The sequence below is a fragment of the Lutjanus erythropterus genome, chromosome 8 (genome assembly GCF_056507025.1).
Source record: "Lutjanus erythropterus isolate fLutEry1 chromosome 8, fLutEry1.hap2, whole genome shotgun sequence".
Lineage (NCBI taxonomy): Eukaryota > Metazoa > Chordata > Actinopteri > Lutjaniformes > Lutjanidae > Lutjanus > Lutjanus erythropterus.
The window spans coordinates 6166336-6178978 of record NC_139324.1 but is presented as its reverse complement, the minus strand read 5'-3'; the positions used below and the strand labels follow the sequence as shown (position 1 = coordinate 6178978).

General features: G+C 40.0%; 1 protein-coding gene across 1 annotated transcript; it reads right to left on the bottom strand.

The window, feature by feature from the left end:
* Positions 1 to 487: 487 nt before the first annotated feature.
* nyx (nyctalopin) lies at positions 488 to 10531 on the bottom strand. The gene is made up of 5 exons (XM_084723957.1): positions 10102 to 10531; positions 9809 to 9873; positions 5683 to 5969; positions 3340 to 3644; positions 488 to 2495 (listed from the first exon to the last, which is right to left on the bottom strand). Exons 2-5 carry the CDS (start codon positions 9828 to 9830, stop codon positions 1667 to 1669), a joined length of 1443 nt encoding a protein of 480 aa, XP_084580083.1. The 5' UTR covers positions 9831 to 9873; positions 10102 to 10531; the 3' UTR covers positions 488 to 1666.
* Positions 10532 to 12643: the final 2112 nt, after the last annotated feature.

Here is a 12643-nt window from a genome sequence, read left to right as displayed (position 1 = left end):
CTACTAATAATCCCCAATTTTCACTAAATGTATCTAATCTGATTACACCTTTTTTATCTGTAAGTGTAATAAAATACAGTTACCTTTTTCTGTACAAGTTTCTGTACCCGTAAAATGAAGTGTTAACAGATTTTCCTAGAGTACAAGTATAAAATGTGTACCAGTGACGGCAGTGAGCTCACTGCAGCAGCTCCTCTCTAACACCTCTGTCTTCTCAACTTTGGCCCAGAAAAATTAAATGCACTGATCCTCTATTACATTCCTGCAGTGGTCCAGGATAACAGCATGAGAGCAGCATGGATGGTAGGTGAAAGGGGTGAGCTGCAGCATCCAGCAGCCTCCCTGGTTGTCTTAGTCCCGGCCTAATCCCACATTAAAGGGCCAACAGGCCAGTGCGCAGATTAACTGGTGCTCACAGCTGAAACAGGTCGACTCCTCCGCCGAGGCTGAAAGGACTCGCTGATCAGCCGTGTCAAAAAAAGTTCAACAGCATCTTTTTTTTCTTTTAAATTTATTTAGAAAAATATATCATGTGACAGAGCGTTTTGTCTAATAACACCACTGAACCGGATCACTGGCTGTCAGACCAAACTACTTACATTCATCAGGGTAAAAAGAAAGCAGTGGCTTCTGTTACAACAGGGATATTCTTTAAGTTTTCCAGCTACACAGAGCACATCAGTATATATATATATATAATGTATATATAAACTCTCAAATCAAGAACAGTCCAGTTTTTGAAGTCTAACATACCTGAAAGCATTTCTCATCCCACAGAGAACTGACATGCTTTGACACGAGTCCCTCCCCCATCCACAAGTTGACATATGGCGATCACACCCACTGTGCCCCCTGTATAGAGAAAGATCACGTCCATAAGAAGGAAACAGTCCACGCATAGGACGCATAAAGCAGTGAGAAAGTCCCTTCCATTACGCTCTAACATACACAAGCAGCAACAACACTGAGCCGCATGCAATAAGAAGATTAATGCATTTATGGAAAAGCTGCAGAACCGACATTTAAAGCTGAATGAATAGAGACGAGCGGAGAGGACATCTGTTTAGGAGATAACTACAGGAGCTCTTATCTCCTTTAACTTTACACATACATAGATGTGAATGGAAATACAAAAAAAACCCACTCGCCACAGACTATGTAATGCTATGAATATTACATAATATTAATTAAAATGGAGTATTATGCAACAAAAGGTGGAGGTTCACATATACATTATCAGCACGTCGCCACAGTTTGAAATCAACACCCGCCTCTGGAATTGCAGAAATGAATCCTACAAGCTTTGGCATAGCTGCTTATCAGACATCTACTGTAGTTGTGATTTCGCTTGTGTAAGTAGGTCATCTATATATATCATAGATTACTGTATATGAACAGCTCATTTGAAAATAAATGCCGCCATGTCACCGTCAGTCTTTCCTCTGAAGATTTAGTGAATATTCAGTGTATCACACTTGCATTTCAACAGAAAAGAACCCCCACGTCCTGTGTTTGGCAGGGCAGACTCACACCAGTGACCACACCTGTGAGGAAGACGACTCCTCTGTGCTTTCTTAGATAAAAATCTTTTATCTCATCTGCAATTTGAAAAGCTACTTCTTGTTAATTCTGTGGGTCAGGAAGTAAACCCACATTTCCACAGGTTTCATGTGCAAGACAGACAGAAATTAATATCTGCCTGGCCAATCAAACCAAAGAAGATCCACACTACAACGACGCAGAAAAGTGATTGGTTCGCCTGGGCCCGTCGTCCTCTGACCCCAGCAGAGAGCTGTCCATCCTCTGTCTCCAGCAGGGTCCCGTTGCGGAGGCTCTCTGTGCCGTTCCCCATCTCCTCTCTGAGCTCCTGCTGGAGCAGCTTTGAGATGAGGCTGTTGAAACGGTTCTCCGTGGTGGAGGCGATCTCTGACGAGGCCGTGGTCAGGTTCAGCTCTGCAGGGTCCACGCACGTGCCATTCACTTTGGCAAATACCACCTCGCTAAGATCCAGCCCCGCCACAGAGGAAGGCGAGGCACAGGGGATGTCCCGCACCAGCTTGTAGCTCTCCATCCAATCCTTCAGCCACTCGAGGGAACAGTCACACTCCCAGGGGTTTCTGAAGAGGTAGAGGCGGCCCAGGAAGTAGATGGGCTGGAAAACGGGGAAGGGGAGGGTGGTGAGGTTGTTGCTGTTCAAGTGGAGCGTGATCAGGCTGGTCAGGTTTTCAAAAGTGCCTTCCTCGATGTACAGCACCTGGTTCCTGTCCAGGTACAGGACCTCCAGCTCCACCAGGTCACTGAACCAGGTCTTGGACACGTTGGTCAGCTGGTTGCCGCCGAGGTTGAGCATCTTGAGGCGGCTGAGGCCCTTGAAGGCAAGCCGGGGCAGCTCAGACAGCAAGTTGTCATTGAGGTAGAAGTTCTCCAGCCGCACAAGGTCCTGGAAGGCCTGGTCGTGGATCACATTGATGCGGTTCTCTTGGAGGTTCAGGTACCTGAGGTAAGAAGACAGAGATGTTTAAAAGGCTAAACTAAGGACTTTAGACATTTTCACAGTAAGTCCTTCATGGAATACTCTCTAAAGTTACAGATCTCACACAAAAAGGGAAAAATACAACCACAAGACATATGTTACCTTGCGAGGCAGCAGGATTGGTGATATCACAACATCATGTAAGAATCCATCTTGCCAGGCCTCAAGTTATCCGTTTGGGTCCGCACCAAAAGTAGTGCAGCCAATCAGTGGCCTAGGAAGGACTACTGGCAGCTACAAGCATGGTTTTAAGTGTAACGACAGCGAGAAGTGTCCATGGAGGTGACTTGTCTCGACCAAACAATGGCGGTTCCTGAAGAGGTTAGCGTAGATACTGTAGTGCTTCTGTCTGTTGTCACACCTACAGCCACACCTGTAGCCGCCAGTAGTCCTTCCTAGGACACTGACTGGCTGCACCACTTTTGGTGTGGACACAAATGGATAACTTGAGGCCTGGCAAGATGGATTCTCGCAAATCCAGCTGCCTCACAAGGTAAGAACAGACATGTCTACCAGAGCAAATAAAACATGAGCTCGCAGATTCATCTTGTTCCCAAGCCATTGTGTTCCTGGATCAGGGCTACTTATTGCCTAGCTGGCTAGCTAACTACTACAGAAGTAACAGTAGAAACTAAGTACTGTTAATAATTCTAAATCACAAATTACACCCCTGATTACACATAGCATAGCTTTACATGTAGCTAGACAGCTGGTAAATGACTTCCTGCTAGTAGCTATGTGAGGAGATGCTAACCTGATAACCAGTTAATTAGCTTTACATGCTCTACTTCCATCCTGTGACTTACTTGAGATTCCCCAGGCCCAGCAGAGAGTTGTAGGCCACCGCCTCTATCTTGTTCCTCTCCAGGTAGACGTGAGTCAGGTTCTCCATGCCTCTGATGGCTCCTGGGATCCTCCTGAAGTTGTTCTGGAAGCAGAGCAGCTCCTTCAGCGCTGTTTGTTCTATGAAGATGCGGTCAGGGATGTTGAAGAGGTTACAGTCTGACAGGTCCAGGCGCACCAGCTTCTTCAGTCCCGTGAAAGTTCGTGTGTGAAGGTAACTGATGTACTCGTTGTGCGCCATTTTTAGGGTCACTAAGTTGGACAGGCCCTGCAGGAAAGAAGTTCAGTTGTGTGTTGAATATACATATTTGAAAATGGACTTTCACAAGCTTCTGTTCAATTGACCCTTCACCAAGCACCGCTGTCCTTACTTACTGTTACTATACCTGTCAAGCTTTCCATTCTCGCGCTGCATATATGCAGTGATTACAGTGGCAGGTCTAATATCGAAATTGGGAGTAATTGTGGCAACATGATGTCTTTGATAGCTTAGAGAAGTAACCAAAAGCAGTCTCGGTTAGTGCAGCAGACCTTGAGATGGTCCTGACTTAGAGCTGAGACAGTGAGGCAGAGTGAGATGCATCATCATTGGCCAAATGATTCTGCACCAGCCCACATCCTCCTCCTCAAGATGCCACATAGCAAATGTAGATGCAGCGGGATCTAAGTAAGTTTGGCTGGAGGTAAAATTACTGCAGCTAGTAAGCTAGCATTAGTTAGCAGATAAAGACATAATTTGATCCATTCTCCACACATCTGCTCTTGTGTTGCACGTTTTTAAGAGACTGCAAAAAAAGACACCAACATCCAGACTCATTAAACACAGAGTATTGCTCTTCTCAGAGCCTCATGCACACCGCTTCAACATGTAGACAAAAGCAAAGCTTGACAGGCCTTACTTATGGTTGCTAACCTATAATTGGACAGTTGCTCTTTGGAGGCGAATGGTCAATTTTGCAAGACCTCAAACTAAAGCCATCTTCCACCAAATCTACGGTCAAGACAACATTCCTTTCACATCAATAAGACAACAGGATTCCCTCTGAAACAGAGATTTATGCTGTGCCTTTTGTTTGTTTGCAGGGTCAAATATGACAGGTTAAAATTAATTTCTATGTATCTGGATGATGTACCAATAAACAGAAAGGGTTCTAAGTGGAACCTACCAGAAACCAAAACAGGTTCTCCTATGGGGACAAGCCAAAGAACCTTTTGTGGTTCTAGTTAGCACTTTGATTTCTAACAGTGTAATATATCATCCCACATTTCATTTTTATATTTTAAAGGAGTAAATTAAAATATAAAACAAATTATTTGAAGACCTGACTTTTCTTTTTTCAGTGCAAATTTCTAAAACACATCATGAACTATATCGGTTTCTCTTGAAGAAAACATCTGGAAGCCCATTTTCACCAATGTGATGAAAAAAGATCCTGTTAGTTATTATAATGAGAAACATTCTCAGAATAATGACTTAATATCTCAAAATAATAAAATAATATATGCCATAATATAACTTAATTTAAAAATGACTGTAAGATAAGAAGAAAAAGAGTTGAGTATTTAATATGGTGTATAAGTGTATAAGGAGTAAATTCATAAAACAGTGCCAAAAAAAACTAATAAAGTAAGATATATTAAAGATAATTTTTAGGCTTTGTAGCCTTTATTTGATAGGACAGCTGTGGATAAACAGGAAATGGAGAAGAGAGAGCGTGGAAGACATCAAACCACAGCATTTATGTGCATTTTTACATATGTAACCTGCTCTCAATATAATCACTTGTGTGTCGCAAACAGTTATGAGCAAGTGAGCTCCTGCTAATAATTGTCTTTTTAATTAAAAAAAGAATTCTTGGACTGTCTTAATTGTATGTTATATTGATCAGTTCACATTGACCAAGCTGTTTTTGCTGACCAAAATGCAATAAAAAAACAAACAAAAAAACAAAACAAAACAGAAGAACCAAACCAATTGCAATGTGCCAAATTTTCCAAAAGCAGTGAACAATACTTACAGTACTATTGTTTTTAAAATAAATATTGTGATCAGTGAGATTTCATAAGTGCCTGATGAATCAAAAAGATAATAAAAAGAATTTTCTGGCAATTATATCATGTGTTACAAGGTTACATAAACTAAAATAATATGAAACTTTCTGAAAATAATGAGATAATCTAGTAATCTCATTATTTTTAGATACCATGTCATTATCTTGAGAAGGTTTCTCATTATAGTGGCTCACAGGATGTTTCTTCCAGCACATTGGCTGAAAGGGGCTTCCATAGAAAATATAATCAGAGACCTTGAAGGCTCCGGGGGTGATGAAGGAGATGTTGTTGTGGTCTAGAGAGAGGGTCTTGAGGGAGGGCAGGGTGCCGAAGGCCCTCTCTGACAGGAACTTGAGTCTGTTCTTCTCCAGGTTGATGGCGGACGCCTCGCAGGGAAACTCTTTGGGGAGCTCAGCCAGGCTGGAGCGGTCACACAGCACGCTGCAGCTCTTCTCCTGTGTGCAGGAGCAGGACGCCGGGCAGGCCCGAACGCACGCCCACCGTGCCAGCACCGCCTGAGGCAGCAGGCACAGCACAGAGACTGAAAGCAGGACAGAGAGGGGGCACCAATATCAAAGAGAAAACACTGCAGTCAGTCCCAAATACTTTAATTAAAGACCAGAGCTCAGCTGTGAGCGCTCTGGATACTGTACATGTCCACAGCAACTAATCTACTGCATTATGTGATTTACTCTTCAGTTTTTAAGCAAATTAAAGAGGGATTGATTGTTTTAAACAGGTCGGATTTTGAAATCAGTGCTTCCAAAACCTGGGAAGGTCACTTTAAAAATGTATTCCAACACAGTTACTAATTACCTGTTAAAAATATAGTCAGTAACATAATCCAAGTATCACAATATTAAAGTAATGTAACTTGATTACTTTCTGTTACTTTTGGATTACCTCAGTATAAAATATGGTGAAACAGTTGAACCGAATATAATGTTTTTAGGGCTGCAACTAATGAATTTTCATCATCAGTTAATTCGTTGATTATTTTATTTATTTAGTTTAGTTTTTAGTTTATTTGTCAGGGACAATGCAAAAAACATTGTAACAGGTTACAATAACAAGCTGCCTTGATCTATCAGTCTGTAATAACAGATGTGTTCTAATTTGCAATCCCAATTAATCGATTAGTTGTTAGTCCATGATGGGTCAGAAAATGGTGATAAATGTTGATCAAAGCTCAAGATGACGTCCTCAAATGTCTTGTTTTACCCACAACTCAAAAATATTCAGTTTACTGTCAGAGAGGAGTAAAGAAACCAGAAAATATTCACATTTAAGAAGCTGAAATCAGGGCTTTTTTGGGCTTTTTTGGGCTTGGCAAAATAGGAATGACCCTGAAAATTTTGTTCGTGTATAAACAAAAAGTTGTGGTTTAACAAGACAGTTATGTCTGGACTTCTTGGCCGGGAGCAGTGATTTTCTAGAGTCTTGTTATCACTGTAAGGTTTCTAGGCTCCTGCTAAGCTAAGTCAACCAAATGGAAAACTATTCCTATAAGAAAACGGCCCATTCTTCCAAAACCCAAATAATTTGAAAAATGTTCCATTGTGCCAAAAGGCCATTTATCCACCAGCCCATTATCCCAGAAGTTAATGCCCATTGCTCCAAAAACACTCTCCTCCTGCAGTTGTTGGTTCAGTGACTTTAGCCCTGGCCTTGGTGCTGAATCAGTGGGGTTTCTTTCTAGCCTTAAAAATGATCAAAGGGCCAAATTGAGGTTGTTACATGATTGGATTCAGAGCACCAATTGAATAGTCCTGTCTTATACCAAACATTTAAAGTGATTGTACTGCCACAGATAGAATGAGGGTTGGATCAGGAAAAATGGGTATTGTGGGAGTAATAGTTTCTCTTCAGGATAATCAGCTGTTGGACAAATGGACTTTGAGTCCAGTGGCTCATCTTTTGGGCTGTTAGGGTTGTCAGAACAGTGGCATGCACCCTCCTGTTACAGTGTTTTTATTTTGGATTTTTACAACATGTTAAATCAGGAAGCATCACCTGTCAAACATGACATGTTTAAATGTTTTTCAGCATTATTTTCTCTTTATTGTTACCAAATGAATCAGATTCATAGACAATGTTTCTAAATTAGACAGTTTGATGAGTGTTAGCACTGACACCTGTGTTTGACAAGTCAGACTGTCTGCTGTGACAAACCTTTCACTCAGGATCATGATACTACTGACAGCTTTAAAACAGCCACTAAATGGACCTTGTGAAGATGTTTTTTTTATATATATATAAAATGCTTTACCTTACTTTTCCCACATGTTCACATTAATTTAGAGCAATATGAATCACACATAAACTGCAATGAGAATTTATCTCCTAAGTCTAAATTTTGTCTGAATTTACTGGTAACTTATGTATTTTTCAACTTGTATTTCTTTTCTACTCTCTGACAGTAAACTGAATATTTTTGAGTTGTGGACATTTGAGGACGTCATCTTGGGCTTTGATCAACATTTGTCAACATTTTATGGACAAAACAAATAGTTGGTTGATTGAGAAAATAATTAACAGAATAATCGATGATGAAAATAATCATTAGTTGCAGCCCTAAAAAACTATATTAGGCTAAACATTTTAACCGTATTTTATATTGAGGTAATCCAAAAGTAATGGAAAGTAATTACGTTTACAATACTGTAATATTGTGATACTTGTATTACATTATTGACTACATTTTTCAACAGGTAATTAGTAACTGTATCAGAATACATTTTTAAAATAACCCTCCCAACCCGAGGTTACTGCAGGAGGCTGAAGTCATTACACATCTTCTTCTTTGCTCCATTTTCTCCAAATGACCTAAGAATCTTCAAAAATCTACAAACATACCAGCAGCATGAAATAAAAAACATGCTGCCGGTGCAGCCTTCACAAAGATTATAAAGCTTGCATTGATTTTTTGCAGCAACACAAGGACACCGGCGGAGCAATGATTTGATGTTTGAGTCACGTTGAACGGCAGGTTGAGGGCTAAACTGTCTCTTTGCCAGCTGCTGGTGAAACGATGATGTGATTAAGAAAGAACAGCTTACATGAGAGATTAGCCCCACAACAATAGGTATTGTCTGTGCCTGGGATTTCACCCTCGATCCAGTTCTCGTTAGCTCAGGTTCAGGCCTGCCTTTTAGTTTGATCAATCAATCCGTGTAGATGAAAGGGTGTTTGATGGAGGCAAATTTCTGATTGGATAGCTCACTCAGCATCTATATATGAAAGGAACAGTTTCTTTCTTTCTTTTTTTTTTTTCTAAAGGGATTGTATGAGGTACTTATCCATAGCCAGTGTATTGCCTATAGTAGATGACAGTTGACAGGCCCCCGGTTTGCAACAGAACTGGTGTAGGAAGCTAAGCAACGTACTGCTGTGGACAGGGTCAGCAGTAAAATGTATTTTAACCACTTAAAAATATCAATATCAGATTAAGTGTACATTATATTTAGAATACTTTCACTGCTTCACCTTGTTGTCAGGCAGCCTTTTCCAACAGGAAACAGCCATTTTATAAGCCAAATATTGCTCCGTCCAAACCAACCAGACTCCATTGATAAAATCAGTGATTTTACCTTGCAGAAGACGGGAGTTGCTGGTCTACCGCTGCCTCACTCAGTTTGTTTGTTTGTGTTATTGTGTGATCGGACTAACCTTTTAAAACACCAAAGTAACACAATAACACAAACACACAAATCGATTGAGGCAGCAGTAGACCAGCAGCTCCCGTGTTCTGCAAGATGAAATCACTGTTTTTGCCAAAGGAGTCTGGCGGCTTTGGCTCATATAACTGTGGTTTCCCATCAGAAAAGGCTGCTTTACCTTGCCATCAGACAGCCTTTTCTGACAGAAAGCCACAATTATATAGGCCAAATATTAGTGTATTCAAAGCAGCCAGACTCCATTGACAAAGAGTAATTTTACCTCACAGAACATGGGAGCTGCTGGACTACTCCTGCCTCAGTTGGTTAGTTGGTTTGTGTTATTATGGGACCTCTGTGTTTTAAAGGGTAAGTTCAGTTACACCAATAACACAAACATTACTGTTTTTGCCAGTGGAGTCTGGTGGCTTTGGAGTGAGCAATATTGGTTTATATAAAGGTTTGTCTCCCACTGGAAAAGGCAGTATGATGGCAGTGATGCAGAGTTTGTTTTAGGTAATACACTGACTACAGATGAGTACCACATCACCCACTTGAAAAGAAAACCCTTTATATACCCATTTCTAAACAAACCTGATCTCTGACATTAATTATTGTTAAATGAGGATTTTACAGTTTCTTTCACCAGTACAGGCTGTGAGACCATTTTAACAGCTGAGATGGAGGAAAAAAACAGTCGAGGAGCGAAGGGATTGAAACTGACCAGTGAAAGTGATGACAGTCATTACTGTAGTCTCTCATCTGGGACATGCCAGGATTAACGGAGGTCTGAAATGGCATAAAAAGAGCACAGCAGGACTTAATGATGAGCTATTATGAATTATATAAATATGAGACAAAACCAGTTGTTGGAAGTCCAAAAGTGATCTGATTTCGAGGATACAGTTCTAGCTGTTCAACATACTTGTTGAGAGTTTTGAAGGTTATTTACAGAATATCTCTGTTACGGCGCCAGAAATGTAAGAACGTTGACCTGCAGAAATAGATGTCACCTACCTGTAGATCTTTCCAGACAGTTGCATCCATGTGTGTTAGAGATCACTGTCCAAATATTGGTGCATGTGTCCATCCTGTCCATCCCATGTCAGTCTGCACAGTGCACCTCCAACAGCAACACTGAGCAAGCTTACAAGATGCTCCTGCCTGACACAGTTCTCCAGCAAAAGTGTATGTGGTTGTGTTTTTACACTTCATCCTCCCCCTCTTTCATGGTGTGTGTGTTCCATCACACACACACACACACACACACACACACACACACACACACACACAAACACACCAAAAAGCCATCTCTTAATGGCAGTCAAATCCCCTGGATGGCGTGATGGAGGGAGGGATGGATGGATGGAGATGGAGATGGGCGGTTGGCAGGATTACAGAAGTAAAGCGAAGCTCTCAGATCAAACTGCTGAGGCAGAGCGGTAACTTAGAAACACACAGATTACACACACACGCACACACGCACGCACACACACACATACACACACACACACACACACACACACACACACATACACACAGCATGAAGTTGGACATAAAACTTATCAGAAATGCAGATGCTGAAATGGATTAGTGGATCAGCACACCATCATTGGTGTGATCTGATGAGCGAGGCGATCGATACGATTTGATGAGTTAGATGACTGCGCTGTCCAAGCTGTGTGGACCCCTGTCTCTCCAGAGAGCTGAATATGTCCACACAAATCTACCAAATACTTCAGGAAAACAAAATCAACAGTAAAAGTAGTCTTGGTTGCTAACTAACAGACATACAAATTCATGTTGGATTGAGTAGTTAGGATTTCCTAACCTGACATATGATTGGATGAAGCAAGATGATGTCACAATCCAAAAGCTAGTTAGGAAGTTTTTCTGTAAAACCAAATTGAGATAGACAGACTCTTCTGATCTTAACTTAAGACTTACTTCTATAATACTGACCCTGAGCTTCAAAGATATTTTCCACTACATAAAACCACCATATTGGCAGGAATATTCTTGGGAAATGAATATAAGGTATTATAGAACACAACTGACCATATCTTAATAAAGTGATTCTTAGCCGTTTTTCCTTTTGCATCTAAGGAAAGCTGAGCCCCCCAGCCTGAACACAGACTTTTGTATTAATTGCAGCATTGAAACAGGTGTTTGAAAAGTGTTTTAGATAATGTGCTTGAAACTGTAGTCACATTACTTTCATAACTGAATTAGTTAGTTAAATATTAGATACAGAAATAAAATGAGTGAGATATTTGCTGAGCCAGATTCTGACAAGTTGATGATTAATCATTAATTGATAAATTGCCAATAAGAATTTAACTTATTAAACATGTATTAATTGATAATTCATCAAAAGTCTAGAAATGGCATTAATAAGAAAAAAAAGAGAAAAAAAACAGGAAAAAAAGAAAATTAGAAAAAAATGTTTTATATCTTATTCATTATTAATTATTCATCAATTAATCATTTGTTAAGGAAAATGCACAAAATGTGTAACCCCCATAGAAAGCCAAGTCTACTTACAGACTGGTGACATATTTTGACATTAAACTTTCTGTAACAAAGCAAAATTGAAGAGGTCAAATAATCATTTTGTATATAAACAAGTCATTTACCACAGCTGTAAGGTGCTGGAAAAGCTTGAAAATGCTTGAAAAGTGCTTGAGTTTGATTTTGTAAAAGATGTACGAACCCTGAAATTGTGATTTTAGTTACTTTGTGGAACATGTCCCAGATCCCACACATGGAAGATTTTTTTTGATCTTGAAGAATTACAGTACTCAAATAAATAATGAGTGGCTAGAAGCAGTGGAGAGCATGCAGAGTATGGAAAAGTTAACTTGCAATATCAATAAGAATGAAAAATTGTTGGAAAACAGATAGCCTTTCTGTAAATTAAGTAAAGAAATTAATTGACTGCATATTATATAAATATGAAATATTAGATGTTTTGAGAAGATTAGATGTTTTGAGAAGATCAGTAATATATGTAATGTACAACACCAAACTGAAAAAAGAAAAGTTGTGTAAAACAGAATGCAGTGATTCGCACTTCATTTTTTTAAAACTTGTATTCAAATAAATACAGTAGAAAGACAAGATATTTAATGTTTAAACTGATAAACCTCATTGTTTTTGTAAATGTACACACATTCTGAATTTGATGCCTGCAACACATTTCAACAAAGTTTGGACAGAGGCAACAAAAGACATGAAGTAACTGTCACATCTGTGAAGGCCTCATTAGCTGAAAGGTAACTACAGGTTTTGGAGCAACATATGCTGCCGTCTTTTTGAGAGACGTCCCTGCTTATTTCAGCAAGACGATGCCAAGACACATTGTGGACGTGTTCCAGTAGTGTGTCTTCATAGTGACAGTGTTCAGGTACTAGACTGCAGTCCAGACCTGTCTCCCATTGAAAATGTGTGGTGCTTCATGAAGCATTAAAAAACAACAACAGAGACCTCGGACTGTTGAGCAGCTGAAGTCGTATATCAAGCAAGAATGAGAAAGAATTTCACTTTCAAAACTTAAACA